Here is a 21,491-nt window from a genome sequence, read left to right as displayed (position 1 = left end):
CAAGGTAATAATCACATAGGCAAAAAAGAGCTGAGCTGTTTAGGAACTCTGGGACTGGAGGAGGAGAACTTCTCCATGATGCTCTGCTTTGAAGAATCTGAAATACTAGCTTAGCCACCCACACTGCCTTGCTGTAGAACATTAAGAGTCCATGTCCTCTTGGGCTAAGGCATACATTCTCAGTGGTAGGATATCACCCCCAAGAAGGAGAAAACGATCTTATTCTTTATGTATGGATACACAGATATTTCATAAAGGGACATACTGTTTATCTGTGGTGTTAAAATATCAGGGGGAGGGAGATTAGGAAAACATGTCTGTAAAGGCTCCTGGAGAGAGTAGGGTATAATCACGAAAAACAGGTTGAGAAACATTGGATTCAGGCATTTTCCTCAGAAAAGCTCTGTCATGATTATGTTAGCAGGAACAACACAGAATCAAATGACTGACCTACAATTATTGAGCAACAATATACACAGTGTTCTACTTTAGCTATTGTAAGAGAACCGAAGAGATACAAAATTTTATTCCTTTTTTAAAAGGTGTGTATAGATTAGGTGGATGAGACTCTAGCACACGGTAAACAGACACTGATGTGAACATGAATATTTGAATATGCCAAGAACTGACTAGAATGTTTTTAATAATGTGAAACAGTTTATGAAAAGGGATAATAACTGTACACACAATAAGGTCAAGGGGAGCTCAAGGAAGATCAGAGCAGTGGTCAGGGAGGATTTCATACAGCTAATGGGATTTGACCTGGACCCTAGGATGGGAGGGGTTTGACTCAACAGAGAGGAGACGGGAAAGTATCCAAACAAGAAAATGGCTTTGGGGCTGAGGAACTGCATCAGAACACAGTAAGACTTTCAAGCCCAGAAGGAAAATAAAGTCTCAAGGGATCTGGAAAGAGCTTGGAGACTATGCCAAGTTTTGGCCAGTTTGAAAGTTGCACAGGGACCTTCTTTTTTTTTTTCTTCTTCTTCAGTAAAAAAGAAAAAGCAGGATAGCCATCTTAGCGCACACAAAGTGGTATCTCACTGTGTGGTTTTTCATTTTAGGATTTTTATTTAGTAAAGTATACATATCATAAACTTTACCATTTTACGCATTTTCAGGTGTAGAGTTAAGTGGTATTACATACATCCACATTGTTATGTGACCATCACTACTATCCATCTCCAGAGCCATGCCATACTGAAACTCTATACCCATCAGAGAATAACCTTCCATCCCCCTCTTCTCCTGACCCTTGATAAACACTGTTCTACATTCTGTCTTTATGCATTTGATTGTTCTGGGTACTTCATATAAATGGAATCACACAATTTTTGTTCTTCTGTGTCTGGCCTAATTCATTCAGTGTAATGTCTTCAGGGTTCATCCATGTTGTAGCCAGTGTCAGAATTTCATTCTTTTTTAAAGCTGAAAAATATTCCATTGTGCCCAGCCTTTCCTTCTCCTTCCAGCTTTCTTGGTAATTAAAGCTAAAAGACTAAAAGTGTAGGCCTCCTTTCAAAGGCTTTAGAGTAGCAGCTATGGGGAGGACAGATGACTCCAGGTTGCACTGGGATCATTGAAAAGACACTCCAACTAAGGGCAGAGATAAACACTGTCAAGAAAACTCCCTCCAGAGACAGGACTAGGGGGACTGGGACAGAGAAGAGCACACAGAGGAGGTCACCCCAGCAACCCACATCCCTGGCCTCAGCTGGGGAAGCTACTCTCAGAAGAGCTGCAGGGTGGCAGCTACCACAGTGACTGAGGAGGGCTAAGAAGTACTGAGGGTTGCAGCAAGGCAATGGAATTTTATCCCTGAAAATAAAATCAGGGAATTATTTGGTGTCAAATACCACTGATTTTGATCCCCAGGACTGAAGGGTAAAGAAAGAGGCATGCAGTTACAAGATGGTTAAAGAAGGAAAGAGCCGAACAGTAAGACAATAAGGTTATTGTGATACAGTGACAAAAAGAAAAGATACAATAGGGCATATTATTTTTTCTATAGGTGTATCAGTTATCTCCTGCTGCATAACAAAACACCCCAAAATTTAGTGGCTTAAAATCACTGTATTATTTCTTGCGAATCTATGAGTTGGCTGGAGGAATCTTCTCACCTGGGTCAAGTAAGGCAAGTAAGGTATAGTCACTAAGTCAGTAAGTTTTAGTTAGTAGCAGTTTCAGGTTGATAGCACTATAGAGGTAACTAGTGTGCCAATCAATGAAAAAGATGGCAAATGAAAAAGCGCTAGAGTATAGGGCAATTCCCCAGACAGGCAAAGCCTATGGGAAACCTTAGGTAACCTGGAAATCCAAAGGAAAGAAAAATAGGGGCACTTAAAGACAGGCGGTCAGTTAGATAAGTTGCACCTATTTTGCAAATTTTTTTCTCAAGGTTAGAAATTGCAAAACAACAACAACAACACAACTCTGTAGCCTCCAATCTTATGCTACGTGTTATTTCTGCTATTTGCGATTATTTTCTGGCAGAAAAAAAAATGCAAAAAAGGAAAAGCCTTAGTAACTAAGGTTATATCTTATGCATGGGAATTATCAATAATTTTAAAAGTATAAAAGTTGGGAGGTGTGATTCATTTACAATTCCATCTTGAAGTATAATGTTTCGATATCATAAAAAAACTCTATAACTTATCTGTATAATCTTAAAAATGTACTTAGTTTCTCTGGGCCTCGGTAAAAAAAAAAAAAAAAAAAAAAAAAAAAAAAAAAAAGTTTTACTCACTTTTAAACCCAGATATAATTCGTTTCCTACTTACAAACAAAGAGCTATACCGAGTAATTTTTTTAGCACTTTCCGGATCAGAAATCTATGACTCAGGGACTACTTAGTTTTCCCAACACATCCACAGGTATCTTACTACAGACCATCATACTTTGAGATTAGGGAACAATCACGTCAGAATTAAATCTAATGAAATCAAAAGCTGTGCAGCTGCCTGCAGTATAGACATCAGAGATAGCATGCAAGTTTCATCTGAAGCATCACTATCAGTTTACTGAGGCTGACTTGAGTACTGGGGTAAGAAGGATTCTGAAGCCAATGCCAGGCTGAGCAAATCTTGTGTTTTAATCTCACTCTTCAAGTGGGACAGTGTAAGGAGGCAGGATATGGCTGTGTGAACTACATGTTTACCATCTCTGCAATGTCAGTTAAGGATAATTAGGAAGTATAAAAATCTACCAATGACACTGCTTGCTATTTCCTAGAGAAGGAGACATTTGAACTCAGCCTTACAATGGGTAAATTTTGGTGGATAAGGAAGAGGGCAGGCCCTGGTGTTATGCCACATACATATATATACATCCTATATGATATATATAGGAGAGGTGAACAAGGACAGGTATTAAAACCATGGACTGGCTCTCTCAACCTCCATTTACCTTCTTTCTAGTTGCTTTCATGTACACCAAGATTTCTTTGCAATTAGAATTCTGACTGCAATGATAGGCACTATATTACATGTAGAAGGCAGAAGTGAAGGAGAAGGCATTTTCATACTTTTCGCTCTTTCTGCTAGCTACCGGGTATGAAAATGAATTTGGGGTTTTGTTTTTAACCTCAATCACATTCTAGTGTTTCTTTTTTCTCCAGATTCTTTGGGTGAGAGGCAACTACAGTAGCAGTGATGGCAGAAGCTTCTGATCCTTCCTGGATTGCTCCAACGTGTTTGCGAATTAAATCTATTTGGTAGCAGCCTCCATGGTGCTCCAGGAGTCATCCTTGGATGCCCGGCCTAGACTCTTCCTCTAGCCCTTCTGACACTTCTGCAAGCACCCAACTGCCTCTACTTAAGTCCCATGGTGCCTGAAACATCTAGAATGACTTCTGCTTTCTACACTGAACCCCAATATAGAGAAGAATGATCAAAGATGTAGAGGTGAAAAGGTTTGTGGTATAACATGGAACAAGGAAGAAATCAGCTTGACTGAAGAAACAGGGTTGGGGAGCTCAAGGAGATGGAGATATACTGGAACAATGTGGTCATAGCCAGACTCTGGAAGCCTTTCGTGCCACGATGTGGAGCTGAGACTAGGTCTGGTAGGGAATGGCTATCACCGTGGAGTCAGAATAGGGTAGAGGGGGATAGAGTGGAACATGTAAGGGCTGTAAGCAGGAAGACTAATTCGAGGATATTGCCATGGCAGGGTTTGAGATGAGGAGGGCTTAGAATAAAGTAGAGAGGCTGGAGTGAAAAAGGAAAAAGTAAATTCAAAGGTACAAGAAAAGACTGAAAGTTGAGGATAACATATAAAAGAGGCAATATCCCGGACATCAAAAGTTCACTTGGTTAAAACGCTAATTTGTCACAAAATAGATATAACTGCAATGGACATACGTATAATCTCAGGAGCTACAACTTTATTCAACTGATGTTAAAATTTGTATTTTTCTCACTTGGTTTCTTCCTCTTACAGGCGGGTGGGGATAGGTTTGGTAAAACAGCATCAAAGTTAGACAAACTGGTTCTGCTCCATCTCTAGGCTCCACCTGCTGACACTGCTCCCTTTCACTGCTGAATCACTGCAGACAGTGTCCAAGTAAAATAATAATCCCTGAGATTCTGGAATGTTGCCCTATCCTGGCAGTGTAAACCTAGCAAAAGAAAGGCCAAGAGTGAAGAAACGTCCCCTGAGAAGTCTGCTCCCAAGCCACCAAAGTTTCTGCCCTAGTTCCCAGGCTAGGCAAGCTCTCCCAAGTTATAGTAATTGTTCCTCTTTATTGAGAGCCTACTATGCCCAAGCACTGAGCCAAGAGATTTCCATCTGGCAATCTCATTTACCACCATGACAATCTTTACAGTAAACACTTTCTTCATAATTAGACAAATGAGAAAACTGAGGCTCAGAAAGTGGACAAAAATTTTGACTAATTTGTATAACCAATTTATACCATCACCTTAAAACTGGAAATGAGGGTGAATTACAGAACTTAGGAGAAGACAATTGGCTCACCCTCTCCTACCCAGATAACAGATAAACTCTCAAATATGGGTTGTCATTGGTCAGGCATTATCATTATTACATACTTTAGAAAAAGTATAAAGGAAATATCAAGGCTTTTCAATTATCAAGATTTGTATGGTCCTAAAGTTGCCTGTATATCATATAAGAAAAAATTACTTAAGTTTTAATCACATGATTTCCTGATTAGTGATTAAAACTTAAGTGACTTTTCTCAGACCAAATCAATTGCATTTTGTTAAATGAAACCTTTAAATAAGTCCAGATTATGTATTTATCAACATTCACAAAACCTAGTAGAATGGACTCTCATTAATTGTCATGATAATCATGAAAATGAAAAAGAGGAAAAGTGGAATTCCTAAATGAAGTGCAAGTTTCTTACATGCCTAGCCTTTCAAGACAGTGATTAGTAACTTCACATCTTTATACCCAAATTTTTTTAGGCTAAAAAAGTCAAATAAGTTAAGAAAAGTTCAGCCATTGCCTGGTCCTGTATATATTGTCTAATGAAAGTCAGTGCCTTTTATTATCCTACTTGGAAAAAAAAAAAAAGAATAATAAGTTTCGCTGGATCCCAAGAGCGTTGGGCAGACTAATTAATAGCTATAAAATGCTCTCAAATGAAGAATACTATATCTGTATGTGCTAACTTTTTTTCAGTGATCATGTTAATACCCTATTCATTTCACTGGTAATTGTATAGCGCCATCACCATAGTGTAATGATGTGTGCCATGCAAAAGTCAGGTGAGATAATCTAATGATGTCAAGATGAAACGCTGTCAGTGTAAGTCTATAAAGATAGTATAACACTGTCAAAAATGAAAGGAAATTATGGCATTGTAAGTTCTACTACCATTAAAAGATGTTAGAAGGAAAGGGTTCCACAATCTGGGGCAATGTCTGTTATGACAGATGTACTCAAGCAACTTAAAAGACAAACTAGCATCCCTCATCTAATTTTCTTTATCCAAAGAGTTTTTATTAAAATTCTCTGTTAATTTCCTACATGAATATCTTCAAGCCCAGAATAGGACTATAATTCTCAAAAGCGATTTGTGTTTGAAACATTCATTGTTCTTTGGGTCTATGGTCCAACATTAATTGCACCAGATCGTCTTATCTTTGTCAAGGGCAGGGAGAACATTTGAAAAGTTTTGTGAAAGGTAATAGTTCTCCAAGTTTCGCTTTCTGAAGACACCTTGGCAGTGAGAGAGATATCTTTGTTATACATGGCACACCTCACAGAAGAAAAGAAATACAGCCCCTTAACGCATGGTTAGTTTAGGCACACCACTTATCCTCCCTATATACCAGATTTGGAAAAGCCTTAGGAAGGTCCAAGCTGAAAAGAAAACAAAACCTTTCAATATACATTTGTGCATTTGGGAGCCTTGAATTTCAGTTCTCTGAAGTTTTCTATTATGTGGGGGATTCAGATGAAATGATTTTAAAAATGCAGAGGCGTGATCTCTGCCAAGACTATTAAAAAGATAATAATCAAAATGAAATAAGGGATTTAGAGTCAACACATAAAAAAGTCAGACAAAAGATTGGACCATGCTGTACTCAGGGATTCCACCAGTCTATGCAGTGAGAGTTAGAGTCTAGTGAAGTTGTGTGAGTTAGAAACAGATGCAACTTTCTTGGAGCAAATACAGCCCCTTCCTGAACACATGGCTGGTAAGTATGGTTAAGGGCTGGATTTCAGCTCCCAGTTTCCTTTCATCATGGCACCCTTGTGTAGTGCACAACTTGCACTACTACAGAAGGTGGTCCTGACTATTCTTAACTAATCCCCTGGGTAGAGGCTAAGTAGCTCAAATCCAAGGCACCTAGAAAATCTCTGCTCTACCTACCATGCAAATTCCCATGATGCCAGGCTACAGGACAGAACTTCCCAAGATGGCCTCCTGATAGACTTTGAGGAGTGTTAGAAATATACCATAAAAATCAAAGTTTGGCCAGAACCATCCCAGCTTATTCCTGTTATTGTAGGGTAGTTATTACCATCCCCTTTTCACTTTCAAAAGCGTCCTGGTTTGAATGATACAATATATAGTCACCTTACACACAACTGAGAAGAAACTGAAATTTTTCCCAAAATAGTCTATAAATGGGTGTGTGTGATACATATGTGAATGTGAAGGTGGATGGGGTGGGAGAAAGGAAAGAATGGAGGTAAATGGAGAAATAGGATCTCTAGCTCTGTTTTATGTGGGTTTGTCCGTAGTTAGTTCCAGGGACCAACTGCTCATTGACATTTAACATCAGTTATGGAATTAAGCTTTCTATTAGAGCAACTTAACCTGAATTTCCTGGCTCCAATGCTAACTCACCCCCACACTCCCAGATATAACTCACATCTTAGTTCAATTTCCTAAGTTGTGGATGCTAATATCCAGCAACGGATCCTAAAGAAAAGTGTGATTCATTACAGGAAAAGGAAATTGTTGATGTAAACAAACCATTATAACTAAAAGAGTTATTGCATGTGTCTGTAGTGTAAGAATACAAAGAAAAGGAGAAGATCAACAGAAATGTTATTCTGGTATCTAAAGCCAAAATTTTTGGTTTTCTTTTCCATAGGGTGTAGGATTTCTGATTTTGGAGATTTTCCCATGCAATAAACCATGGGAGCCTAATTAAATTTCTTATCCTCTGTCTCTCATTCGTCAGTATAAATGGGTGAACAATGGCACCTCCTTATATTCTGTTGTAAAGATGAAATAAAATAACACACAGAAAGCAGTTAGCACACAGTCAATGCCTAATGGATGTTATTTATTTTAAAGAGGAGCAAATTTGTTTCAGTTTAGGACTCTCTCTCTCTCTCTCTCTCTCTCTCTCTGTGTGTGTGTGTGTGTGTGTGTGTGTGTGTGTGTACACAGATAGCATTTTAACGATGGAAAATTTTGACTAGTCTTAGGTAACAGCACAGTTTTATGTAGTGTATGTCAAATAGGAAGTTAGGAAGTCAGGTTTCTCAAAGCCCTACTTTCCTCTCAAGAATATTGTGAGGGAAAATATTAAATTATATGGGAGCCCTCTGTTTCTTTTAAGTTTAAACCTCTAAGCAAATTCAAGTATGATGATGATGATGATGATGATGGTGATGATGATGATGATGTGATGGTGATGATGATGAAAGTGGATTCTTGGGCTTCTGTTTATTAATCTGTCACATGGATATCCAGGAGTACCTTTAATTCAAAATATATGTATTTGAAAGCGGATAGTTATTCTAAAGAGCTAAACAGACATGAAGTCCCTAACTATGGTTCCTCCTGGTGCTTCTTCCCCCTGGCCCAACCACCTAGAGTGCAGAGGAGGCAACAGCTTGTCTTCCATGGGCATGGGGGAGCTGAGCCAGGCATCTCTCTTTCTCAGGTGCCCACTAACCTACAGGGACCAACAGAAGCTCAGGCAAACCCAATGCCCATGGAGAGACAGAGAATTGCAAGGATGGTGGTATGAAGAGAAGAGGAAATAGGCCAGGCTGGAGAGAGGGCAGCCCTGCATGAGCCAGCAATCCCATGCCCAGATATTAAAGACATGGTGTGGCATGAAAGGGACACTCACTTGGCGGCGTTCACACCAGCCCTCGAAGACCAGGTGCTTTACTCCTGACAGTAGTGCCTCACAACAGTGCTACCACATAATGGCTCAATAAAGCACGCGGTAGGAGTGCCAATATGGAGTATGGGTTCAAGTTAAAGGAAAAGCAAATGTATCAAAGTTGAAGACCACACATAACAACCTGACATAGCTACTTCTTTAGGCTACTATGAAAGTAAAGTGAATTATGTAGTTGGAAAAAAAAACATTGAAAGGCTACAAAATTTGCAAAAGACATGCCAAATGTTTGTCATAATACCATAAAGAGGAATGGAGCCCAGCCTTATATTGGAAAAACTTGGAGAACTTTTTTTCCTGAAGTGTGATATCAGAGCCACATGGGATTTTAGTGACCCCAGTTCTAGTAACAGGAGAGTCAAAAGAAAAGAACCGTCATTAGCACCTTCTATTTCATTCATTCCAACTTCTCTAGGAAGTATTCCCCAAAGACAAACCTTGGGTGGACAAGTGTTTTTTCCTAAATGCCACCCTAATGTTGATTCTAATTCAGAGATGACAGGGTGGTTCTTAATGCCTGGCTGTTTTTATCTTTTTGCTTTCCATTCTTCCACCTATTTCCCTTCCAATCTTTTCCATTGTTCTTGTAAGTTAGAGATTTACCAGGTGATTTTAATTGCTGAATACTTTTTTCCCTCTAGTTTCACACCTAATTCACTGGCTTCTACTAAAAATACTATCACTGGACAAAGATGGTTCGTTCACTTCTTTTCTCAGTGTTAAAAATTTCTCCCTATCCTCTCCAAGTTTACTATATAGCTTAACTACCAAAGACCTAGCACAGTTATTCTATGACACAACGCTGTAAGTGTCTGAAACTATTAAATGGCAAGTATGGAAAAGCTGTTAAAACCCCTGAAGCAGTGAGAGAGCCAAACAACAAAATGTAGAGAAAGAATGGTATATCCATAGAATATGTTCAGTTTTTCCATGTATGAATGCAGCTACACCCACCTGTATTTGCTTTTTGTTGATTTAATTTGTTGATCTTCATCCTCACTTTTTTTCTCTAGGAGAGGATATAATGCAGTGTCTGAGGATATTCCGTGTGGCTAGCTGCAGTCCAGAGTTACATAAACAGAATTATCTTTTCCCTCTGTAGTTCCAACTTATAAGAAAAATTCCCCATTTATTTTATTTTTCTTGTTGAAGTATAATGATGTATAACATTATATTAGTTTCAAGAATATAACATAATGATTTGATATTTATACATATTATGGAATGATCATAATAAGACTAGTTAACATCTGTCCCCATAAGTAGTTACAAAGTTTTTCTTCTTATCATGAGAACTTTTAAGATCCTACCCTCTTAGTAACCTTCAAATATGCAATACAGTACTATTAACTATAGTCATCATGCTATACATAACGTCTCCATGACTTATTTATTTTATAACTTGGAGGTTTGTACTTTTTGATCCCCTTCTCCCATTTTCATGTCCCCCCCATCCCACTTTAGACTAACCATAGTGCATGCAGACACATAGTATGTTGCCTGAAAAGAGGGGTCTGTTGAAAGTTACAACAGCAACGAAAGTGTTCCCTGATTTCTTAAGTAACCAATTGAAATGCATACATCCATTGGGGTTAAAACTGTGAAAATGCACTCAAACCATGGGTGAATGCAGTCACAAACCCAAAATTGTAAACCAAGATGTGGCAATAAATTATATGAATGTATATGTTCATATGATACTTTGCTAAATGCACCACCCAAGAGCCTGTTGAGACCATGTTGAGTCAGTGAAATAAAACCAAAGAATTAATGTTGCAAAAGCAAAATTTGACATAATATATATCCCCATGGCTAAATAAGTTGACCATAACTAAGATTCTGGATGGCAGAGTAATGTATCTTTTCTGCCCACAATTTTCAAAAGTGACTCCGTTGCTGTGTCAGCTACACTTCACTTGGAAAGCTATTGAATTTTCCTTTCTGTTGCCTTAATTTTCTTCTGCAGGAGCACAGAGGGATGCAAGTCCAGGTGGGCACTGTGCCTTCGACTGATTATGCTGTGTAACACAGCAGGGAAACCTCTTATCTCAGGCTGGGGCTGCCTGTTTAAGAATCTTTTTCTTTATAAAAAGTATAAGGTAGTAAACACAGCTGTAGAAAAAGACTCTGTATTTTCTTGCTGTTTGTTTTAATCTATTAAAATAATATAATTAAGAGAGAGCACAAAAACATCTATAACATTATACTATCTGCCCATGTGCATATACATTATGCACCAAGTTTTACCCAGCTCACAGTGTTTGAATAATCTGAATGGATTTGACTTTAGAAGTGGTTTTTTACATCTTTGCCTACAGTGTTGTCAGATCATAAAAATACAGTGGCTTAGGATCAATGAACTTTAAAATTCTAAATTGATCTTGGAATTAGGATGTTATTAAAGATGACTTAAGCTTCACTCTTGCTATTTCCTTGCCAGAGTTGGATCATTGCTCTGAATTCCTGTCTGCCGATTACTTTTCTTTTAACTCCACAAGGGGTATTTTTTTTAATTGGAATATTTATATATCTTTAAGAAGAATAAAGGTTTTGTAAATAGTATCACAGCCAAACCTTCCTTTCAAGAAGATGAAATCTGAGTTTAGGATGAAGAATATGACTCAATTCAGTTTGCAAAGACATATAATAATATAATCCCATTTACTTCCTACTTAGATGAACTTGAAGTGTTTTCAGCTGTGGTATATTAAATTCGTTTCATAGAGAATAGATTAGAGTGGATACTTAAGGCCTTTTCCTAGCCAGTTATGTTTAAGTTAAATGAATAAACATATTTTAATGTCTTAATTATAAAAATAAAATGTGCAGAAGCCTATGATCTGCACTATCATTTGGAAATAAACTGAAAAACCCTGTTAGGTTGGAATTAAGTGGAAAATAGTTTCCCCCTCTGGGGATTTTTAATATATTCAGAATATTTCTATAATTGTTTGCTAGTGAATCCTTTGAGATGACTTTGGTAGAGACACTCTTGAACTCCAAACACGTTTTTCTTGAGGATGGGGGGCGGGGGCGGGGGGTACTGAAATTAATTTCAGCATGGGAGGAATCTTTCTATCTATCCTTTCCATCAACTCCCATACTCTTTCCCTCACCTCCCTCCCTGGGTGAGCTCATTGTCAATTCATAAGGGCTTCAAAGCATTTTGGGTTGGGCCTGGTTAGTTCAGCCTTGAGAATACATGGGAAGAACTTTAAACTTCGGTGGGGGAATTAAACAGTTTTGCTAACTCAGAGGGTGAACCACCTCTGAATGTCAGTTCCAAGCCGGTGTGCCTTGCTTTCTGTTGGGAGACACAAAGGCCATTCAGCTGAGTTGCCAAAACCAATGACCAACAACTTGTGATATTTTTGAAAGCTTTCACCACTTTTGAAACAATCGTTCCTGTCTTTTCACCTCACCTCAGTTCAAAGAAATATATCTCTTCTAAACAAACATCAGATTGAATATTTCAAGGCTGTTACCTTAAGTTATTACGTGGTCTTAGAGACCTAGTTCAAAGAAAAATGAAACTCCATTGTAAATAGAATTATTCAGATCTATCTCCACAAAATGTATGACAGCCAGCTTTGTTGTGCTTGATATTTCTGGGATGAAAAGTACTCTACGTGGTTCATGATCAATAAAGACATAATAACAGTGAACTTCTCTGAGAGCTTTTTTCACTAGACAGATAAAGAAAAGTAATGGATAAAGCATCGCAAATAAAAAGTAAAATAAGCCAAGAATGGGACGTTTAAAAAGCAGGTAGTTCACTGATAAAAATCCTAAAGTCCAAAAGCACTGTATCAAGTTTGCACATATAATGCCAGTATCATATTATGGGTTCCTTTATCTACCTGAATGGCACATCTGATGGATGTGCACAATGTTTTAAATAAATGAAACAATAGTTTCCGTATTAAAAAGATCTTAAGTACATAAATTAAATATTTTCAGATGCAGTGATTTGACTGAACTTCAAGTCCCAATGAAAGGATGTTCTGCTTTTCACAAGCCTACAAGTAAAGAGTCTTCCAGATGGACCAGAGGGAGAAAACTGCATTTAATGCAGCTTATTAAAATAATCTTTCCCAACCCTTTCCAAGGCACTCCTCCTTCAAATTCAGCGGCACTACCATTTCAGCCCAGAGAAGCAGAGAATTACCAGCAGGCTCTGGAGCGCCTCATCCAGTTAGACGAGGGCCTGCTTCACTGTCAAGGAGATAAGATCACCGCCAACTATTCCCAGTCATCCCAGTTGAGCAGATTGAACGGAGCGTGTTACTCCCCCAAATCGCCAGATTTCGTACTGAATCCCAGAAAAAGCTGATCCGGTGGAAGGAGGGGAGGAAAAGTGTGAATGTATAAGTAGTAAAGGAAAGGAGCTAAAGGGCATGGGGTGGAGAGAAAGGTCTGCCGGAAGCAAAAAGAAGGAAAGCCACGTAGTAGTGTACTCGAACCCCAAAGACCTGCCAGCATTGTCCAGCCAGCGACTCACAGCTCGGGAAACGTTAGGCATTTGCGCGCGCCATCCCTCACGGACACTGGGTGGCGCTCACGGTAAAGACTTGCACTTCTCTTAGGGTCCATCCCGCCCCCCACGTCCGCCCCCTCTCGCCCCGTGCAAATTTCGGCTACCAGGAGATGGAATTACTCACATTCTTCCTACGTGTCTCAGTGGGGAGAGTACTTCTGGATAATTTTGCTGCCGTGGAGCTGTTCCTCCACGACTGGGCCTGTCGGTGGGTTTTGAAAGAGGCAACAGCTCGCTGGCCTTAAAGCAAAGTTCAAGGCCTTTGGTGTTATTACCACCCACAGTACCAGCAAAAGTTTCTACCCTGAGAGCCGAGATTCTCAGAGCTTTTGCGCCCGGGGTTTTGATCCGAAGCGGGGCGGTGGGGGTGGGGGGGGATGGGGGGGGGGATGGAGGGCAGGCCCGGTTGCCACAAGGACTCCAAAACGTTAAATGAAATGGAACTATATTGTGATCAAACTCCTTTTAACTTAGAGCTCCCTCCTCCTCCCGCTGCCTATGAGGAAAGGGTAGGGGGAACTGGAGTCCAGCTAGAAAAGAACAAAATCAAGAAAGTTAAGGCTCTGGATCTCCAGAGGCACACCCAGATTTGGAGGTCTCACACAGCAGCGGCCTCTGTGCCAGTGCCTCTAGTCTGGCATGTGGGCCAGCGCTTTAGGAATTGAAACAAAGACGTTAAATCCTTCCCTACCACCCCGTTCCTTTTTGTCTTGGATAAAATACGAGAATGTCTTTTTTTGACGGAGGGAAAAGCAAAATTTAGTAAGGTCTAAACTAACTTAAAAAAAATAAAAATAAATAAACTAACTTAACATTGTAACATTGTGTTCTCGACCAGATCCCTAACTTCTAAATCATGCCCCAAATTTGCAGTTTCCAATCTCGTACTAGTTGAAATCTGCTTTCTCAGCAAGGTCTAAGGACATAACCATTTGGAGCATAGTCGTATTGACCTTATTTCCCTCTGTCCAGTAACTTTTAAATCTATAACAAATAAAAAGTGGGGGGTGTGGGGACCCGCTAAGGCAGCCCAGCTCCCTGCTCCACTTGCCTTTGCCATGAGGTGCTTTGACCCATCCTTGGCATTACTCTGGGGAAGCGATTCATGTAATTAAATGGCAGGATGTGTGTAAGGTGACTCAGTGGGTGCCAAGAACTTCTCCAGCACAGAGACCAGAACTGCAAGCAGTATGGGTTTGGCACTGCTTTCCCGATGTCCTGTAGTTCTTCACAGTTTAAACCCAGGGGGTGAACTACGATGCCAAAATCGACAGCGTGAGGCAAGGGGTAAACAGCCAAGGCTCTGTTTCCTGGTGGACTATCTCAGAGAAGTTCAGGGCTGCACAGGCCTAAAGCAGGAGGCTTGGGCCAGGGTGGGGAGGGGGGTGCAGGGAGAGGGGGAATGCTGTGGGGACCCTGTGACACACACCTCCCCTTCCCTGTGCATTCCTGTCCTAAAACTGTCCTCAAAGGGTAGTGCGGCAATAGCTGTGGTTTTACCACACCCAGACTGCAGAAGTGAGGAGTTAGTGCACGTGTGGTCACTCCAGTTCGCGGTTCCGCAGCTAGGCTGACATCCTGCTCTGAGTTCCAGAACCCTGGCTTTCCCTGCCAACCTATTTTGGGTCAGAGTAGCTCTATGACTAAGGTAAGGCTAAACTAGCACTAAACACAACTAACGTGGACACTTTCTTCGGTTGAGAGTGGGTGGGTGAGGGAATGAGAGGCCCCACCAGCCCAGGTTCTAGGTTCTGGGTCTTAGGTTCTCAGACTCCCTGGAGATAGATGCTGGGAGGGCCCAAATCAGGATCCAGCTCCTGCAGTTGCCTATTTTAGGGGAGTGGATATGAGGGTGCGGTAGTTTGACTTATGTTAAATTTCTAAGCTCCCAGCTGCATCACCACTACAGCAGTAGTGACTGTCATGAAAAGCAAACTCTGCACCTCCAGTACCAAGTGTTTGATTATGGAGCCTTTATTCCCTTTGCATATCAGTTGAGACATGTCTGCCACGCGAAATGAAGGGAAGGAGAATACAGAAAGCGGGACTTGGGAATTAGAAAGGCAAGCCCTTTGCTGCCACGTCCATGGAGCTTGGAGGGGGAGATTCGTGGACTTCACACAACCTCACCCCAAACAGCTTTTGTCCCTACTTCCTAGTCTTCGTAGGGTTTCCCCATTCGGTACTGGAGTAATGATAGATCGTAAGTGAACCATTCACTTCTGCAGGAGTATTTGGCCACTGAACACAGTTATAGACCCTCTATTCCAATGGTGTCCGCGTAGACAAGAATATTGAACAAAATGTGCGGCTGCCTGCTCTTCTTGGGGACCAGCAATTTTGGCATCATTAAGTTATTTGTGCTTGTGACAATGATATTTTTAAGTGATTGTAGAGATTTAGGGTTGCAGGAACTCTCTCTGCCATTAACAGCTCAATGGACAGCGTGCATTCTTGAGCATCCTTATCCAGCCCTTGTCTGAGAAGTAAGTACTCATCTTGTGAAAAAGAAGTGCTTGCTGCAAATTTGTGTCATTCCCCAAATCACAAATTTTCAACACCCGTAAGTTGCAACTTGGTTCTCAGCACCCCACCAAAAATATTGCTCTCTATTCCTTCCCACCTCCGGTCCCACATCCCTGCTCCCTCCCCCCATACCCTGCTTTGATTCCTCATTTCAACATCAGCCTTCAGTTCCACACAAGCCCTAGTTGCAAGCCACAGGAGTGGGGAGGTAGGGAACAAGGAAAGACCATCGCCGACCTCATCCCCCAAACATGTGCACTTTCCGAGGCTGCTGATTGGAACACATTGTCTCCAGACATTACTGAGCTGGGTGTTGGGGCTCCTGCGTTGTCTTTGGTATTCACTGAAAACAGATTGTCTGAGACACCCTCCCCCAACAAGCAACAACAACACACACGCGTGCGCCCCCCCCCCCCCCGCGCGCGCGCACACACACACACACACACACACACACACTCCTCCCCACCCCCTCCATTTTTTTCTCCCTCTTTTTTAAGCAATGCTTTGTTGTGCTAAAACTAGTTGGACGAGTTAGGGTGTTGCTGCTGCTCCCGAGGCCCTGGCCAATGGAACCCGATCCACCCCGCTGTGCGTAAGCGCGCAATTAAGGATTTAACCAAGGCTGTGCTGCGCTTCAGCCATCAGTCAGCCAGCCGGAGACAGAGCCTCCACGACTCCCAGCCTCCTCCTCGCCGCCGCCGCCGCCTCCTCCTTTTCTCCTCCTCCTCCTCTTCCTCCTCCTCCCTCGCTCCCACAGCCATGTCTGCTTAGACCAGAGCAGCCCCACAGCCAACTCGGGCAGCAGCCGCCGCCACAGCAGCAAGGACAGCCGCCGCCTGTGAGCGATGACAGGAGTGTTTGACAGAAGGGTCCCCAGCATCCGATCCGGCGACTTCCAAGCTCCGTTCCAGACGTCCGCAGCCATGCACCATCCGTCTCAGGAATCGCCAACTTTGCCCGAGTCGTCGGCCACCGATTCCGACTACTACAGTCCCACGGGGGGAGCCCCACACGGCTACTGCTCTCCTACCTCGGCTTCCTACGGCAAAGCGCTCAACCCCTACCAGTACCAGTACCATGGCGTGAACGGCTCCGCCGGCAGCTACCCCGCCAAAGCTTACGCCGACTACAGCTACGCCAGCCCCTACCACCAGTACGGCGGCGCTTACAACCGCGTCCCGAGCGCCACCAGCCAGCCAGGTAGGGAGGGGGGGGGGGGGCGGGATGGGGGCAGATACAGGGGCAGCCAGAACTCCAGAGGCGCGAAGTGGGGTGGGAGATTGGGGCCCGCGACAACCTCTACAGTGGGGGCGCGCCCGGCAGAAGGGAGGGGGGCCTGGACTCTGCAACCAAGAGAGATTCTCCTGGGCCAGCATTTTAGGGATTCTTAGAAGAATCCTCCTTAGTAGAATCCTCCACTCCGGCACCTGGGGGTGGGGGGCCCTCAAGTTTCTGGATTCCCAACTTGCCTGGTCTGGAAGCCAACTAGGCTGCAAAGGGGCTAGGGGTGGAGAGAAGAAAGAATCAAGCAGCCTGAGTGGCGTTTGCGTAATAAAGGGGAGGTTAGTCGTTGGAATTGTTGGTGAGCGTGCTCGGTTGGTGCGAGTGGGAGTGGAAGGCTGCCTCAAAGACTCTGTCGGGATTAGTCTGAGAGCAGCCACGAGCCAGCGTGGTGTCGGTGCCCTGGGCGCGCGGGGTGGGGGTTGAGGACTGGGGAGCTGCAGCCCGCCAGAGGAAGAACGCGCAGAGAGCCTTGTGGTTTATCCAGGGCATTTCCAAAAACAAAAAGGCATTTAAGGGTGGAGGAGGGTTGCTAAGGGGTGCATACAATTTCTCTTCCTCTTCCCCACCTCCTCTCTTTTCGCCTTGAAACTTAGTTGGAGAGTTGAAGAGGGTTAGCTTGGGCGGTAAGAGAGGCATGAGGTCTCCTTGGAGAGGTTTTGCTGGTTGGGTTTGATCTCTTCCCACTAGCACATTAATAATCCTGCTAATATTAGAATCCCCTTCTTTGGCAGAATAGAGACCACAGCTCTCATTCTCCACCCTTTCCTCTCTCCCAGGAGCTTGCCACACACACACACACACACACACACACACACACACACACACACACACAGGGGAAAGGTTCTCCACCCCTTGCAGAGATGGTACTTTTGATAAGGTGGTACTTTTCGGAAAGGGGACTTGTGGCCCCAGGGTATGTTTGTAAGACAGGCTTTCAGAAAGTCTTCCCGCGCCCCCCCCCAAATATATTCACGACTTTGAGAAATTCGTCCTGACCTGCCGCCCCTTTCCTACGAAAACACCCCAGCACCCAATCCTTTTCAATGTGTGACTCTTACTAAATTTTAAAAGAGAGCCCAGGGGGTGGTATGTCTTCGTTCCTTTCAGTGTCTCTTTATTTCGTGCATAAGTGAAAGATTTTTTTTTTCTTTTGGCCAAGAACTTATTAAGTCTATTTGTAAAAGAAACCAGACACATCTGTGCCCTCGCAGATCTGCAGGGAGATTATGGGGGCTGCATAATCGGCCCTCTGTCTGCAGCGGCCTGGACCTTTTGCTGCTGAATTGAAGGAGCATAGTTTGCTTGTGGGTCTTTGAACTTTGGAGACCTCGGTTAGCGTCTTCCCTGCCCAAGCGTCTGGTCTCTGCGGGCGCCCGAACAGACGCCGACAGAAGTAGCGGGGCGGAGGGGGGGGGGGCGGGGGATGTCAAGGCCCAGGGCCTTCCCTTGAAGCCCCAGGAGGGGCTGGCCACGCTCGCCCCAAAAACGAGGGTGAGCACAGGGTGGGCGTAACAACAGGTCAGGGTGCAACAGGAACGGCTGCAAGGGCTAAATCCCAGACTCCAAGAAGGGAGCTGTGCTGTACAAAGAGCTCTGCACAAGCCCACAAGAACCTGAATGAACAGAGTAGGGAATTAATCAAACCACCTGGCTTTTCCACGGTTTCGGAGAGGGGCATATTTCTCTGGGTCTTGTTAAGCAAAGGAGGTGCCACGGGGATGGAAGACTGCGTGGTAAACAGAACAAAACAACACAAATAAACAAAACCCCTAAGGACTGTATTTGAGGGTTCTGTAAACGAAACACTGTCGACAAACTCTAACCGAGTCTGTTTTGATTATTTAGAGAAAGAAGTGGCCGAGCCCGAGGTGAGGATGGTGAATGGCAAACCAAAGAAAGTTCGTAAACCCAGGACTATTTATTCCAGCTTTCAGCTGGCCGCGTTGCAGAGAAGGTTTCAGAAGACTCAGTACCTCGCCCTGCCCGAACGCGCGGAGCTGGCCGCCTCGCTGGGACTGACGCAAACGCAGGTAAATCCGCCGGCGGCCCGGCCGGAGCCCCGCCTCGGCTGCCTGCTGGGCCGCGCGGTTCCGTCCTGACGGGCTGGAACCGACTGGATAGCACCCGCCAGAAACTCGCAGACAGAGAGACACGGCCCCCAGCCCTTACCTCCACGAGCCCGGCCGGGTGTCGCCGCCGTGCGACTGTGGGGACGGGATGGAGACGTCGCTCACCCCCCCCCCCCCCCACCCCTCGCTTCGGGCCTCCAGGGGCGAGGGGCCGATTTCCTAGATGGGAAACAAGGGGAGGGTCATTTCTAGGACACTCTCACGGCCTTGAGAAATTGGTCCTCTTCACAGTGCAGAGCCTCTGGGGGTGAGCCGGCCCGGCGGCTTCGCGTTGGTCCCGGGCAGTGAAGGTCGCCTCCGGCAGGAAAGCTGAAAGGTCACGCCCCGCTCCTGCGGAGCTTTCGGCCATAGCAGCTAGAGGGTCTCAAAGTGTGGGGGGGGGGGGGGGGGGGAGGGGGCGCTGTGGTGAGGGGGATATCATCCCCTGCTTGTCCCATTCCCTTCACCCCCACTGCAACCCTGCTGGGGCCTATTAAAAAAAAATGAAGAATGTTCGAATCGCCGCCCAGAGCTGCAGGCGCATTCTGACCTTTGGAAGCTGAGGAGGGAGTGGAGGGAATTGGGCGGGAGATGGGGACACCGCTCCTTTCCCTCCACACTAGCGCGCACACAGCCAGCCCCAAGGCCCTCGCGCGGCTCTCGAGCCATTGTTTTGGAGACCTTCGCGGCGCAGCGTTTCGCGCGCACGGCGCAGGCCCACACGTGGGCGCACGCCGCGGGGACCTTCGCGCCTCCCTCCCCCCGCGCGAACAAAAACTACAAACCGCGGCCTCCGAGTCACGCCCTTGCGGCGGCCGGTGAGCGCCTAGCCGGTCAGGGTGTCCTCTCGGGCCCCTGATCCGGACTTGGCCTCCTGCTCGGCCCCCTGACTTTAGGCCGCGAGCCACAGGGAGACGCCAGGTCCGGGCCACTTGGAGGCCCAAGATGCCTCCAGTCGCCGCTCTGGGGAAGGCGCGGGCGGCCTCTGAGTGACCCGGTAACGTGTGCCTTTGTTCCCCCACCCAGGTGAAAATCTGGTTTCAGAACAAAAGATCCAAGATCAAGAAGATAATGAAAAACGGGGAGATGCCCCCGGAGCACAGCCCCAGCTCCAGCGACCCCATGGCGTGTAACTCGCCGCAGTCTCCGGCGGTGTGGGAGCCCCAGGGCTCGTCCCGCTCGCTCAGCCACCACCCTCATGCCCACCCTCCGACCTCCAACCAGTCCCCCGCGTCCAGCTACCTGGAGAACTCGGCTTCCTGGTACCCGAGCGCGGCCAGCTCAATCAATTCCCACCTGCCGCCTCCTGGCTCCTTACAGCACCCACTGGCGCTGGCCTCCGGGACACTCTATTAGGCGGCTTGCTCTTGCTCTCTTTTTGGGACTGCTGTGTTTTGCTGTTTTAGAGAGTCATAAAGAAAGGAATTCATTTGGGGAAGGTTGGAAAATGGAAACAAAAAAGATTCATGTGTAAAGCTTTTTTGCATGTAAGTTATTGCATTTCAAAGGATCCCCAGCCCCTCTTTTTTTTACTGACGAACTTTTTTGCGCAACTGTGGACACTATCAATGGTGCCTTGAAATCTATGACCTCAACTTTTCAAAAGACTTTTTTTCAATGTTATTTTAACCATGTAAATAAGTGTAGATAGAGGAATTAAACTGTATATTCTGGATAAATAAAATTATTTCGACCATGAAAGCAAAATGTTTCTAAAAAATACTCCTTTTGCCCTCCTTATAATCTGCTAGTGACGTTTTATGCAGGCAATTAAAGGAAGGCCAACTCTGCAGGATCCAATCCAGGCAAAAAGGAAAACAGAAATTGGGGGCTGCATGGATGCAAAGCTGTACACGTGTATGTGTTGGGTGCTGTACTTTATGTGTTTATATACATATGTGGCCTGTTTATAGTCCTGCCATAAAATATATATTTAGGTGGGGTTTTGTTTTTTTTGTTTTTGTTTTTGTTTTTTTGCCTAACCACAAAAACATTTAGATAATTTTAAGTTTTACCCCAAATTGTTTCAGGTAGAAAGTAATGCTGGAATCTAAATCTGGTCCTCCCACCCTGTGTGTGAGTCAAAAAGCAGAAATCCATCAATAATCACTCTGAATTCTAAGCTCAAAGCAATTATCATGGAGAACCCCACCCCCCCCCCCAAAAAAAAACAGCCTCTGTGTCTTGGCAGAGCAATTAGACAAATTACAATCCCTTCTAATGGGAGCTTCCAGAGATGAGGAGGAGGAGGTGGAGGAGGAGGAGGAGAGAAGAAGAAGAAAAGAAGAAGAAGAAGAAGAAGAAGAAGAAGAAGAAGAAGGGCAAGAAGAAGGAGAAGGGCAAGAAGAAGGAGGAGGAGAGAAATTATTGAACAAGAAGAAGAAATTTTCCTTCCTATTACAGTTTTTTTTT

At 44.2% G+C, this 21,491-nt stretch overlaps 1 protein-coding gene across 1 annotated transcript; it reads left to right on the top strand.

Annotated features, from left to right (window-relative positions):
• The first annotated feature begins 16,222 nt into the window (after positions 1-16,222).
• DLX5 (distal-less homeobox 5) lies at positions 16,223-20,768 on the top strand. Its single transcript, XM_060632535.3, has 3 exons — positions 16,223-16,887; positions 18,817-19,001; positions 20,106-20,768. Exons 1-3 carry the CDS (start codon positions 16,533-16,535, stop codon positions 20,433-20,435), a joined length of 870 nt encoding a protein of 289 aa, XP_060488518.1. The 5' UTR covers positions 16,223-16,532; the 3' UTR covers positions 20,436-20,768.
• Positions 20,769-21,491: the final 723 nt, after the last annotated feature.

This window comes from Panthera onca, chromosome A2, assembly GCF_046562875.1.
Source record: "Panthera onca isolate mPanOnc1 chromosome A2, mPanOnc1 haplotype 2, whole genome shotgun sequence".
In the NCBI taxonomy this organism is placed as follows: Eukaryota; Metazoa; Chordata; class Mammalia; order Carnivora; family Felidae; genus Panthera; species Panthera onca.
This window is presented reverse-complemented; position numbering and strand designations above follow the sequence as displayed.

Bases quoted from the DNA above. Each gene is read 5' to 3' on its own strand.
- DLX5 (XM_060632535.3), top strand. From the start codon at position 16,533: ATGACAGGAGTGTTTGACAGAAGGGTCCCCAGCATCCGATCCGGCGAC. The intron at 16,888-18,816 runs GTAGGGAGGGGG...TTGATTATTTAG, and splicing joins GAGCGCCACCAGCCAGCCAG to AGAAAGAAGTGGCCGAGCCC. The intron at 19,002-20,105 runs GTAAATCCGCCG...TCCCCCACCCAG, and splicing joins TGGGACTGACGCAAACGCAG to GTGAAAATCTGGTTTCAGAA.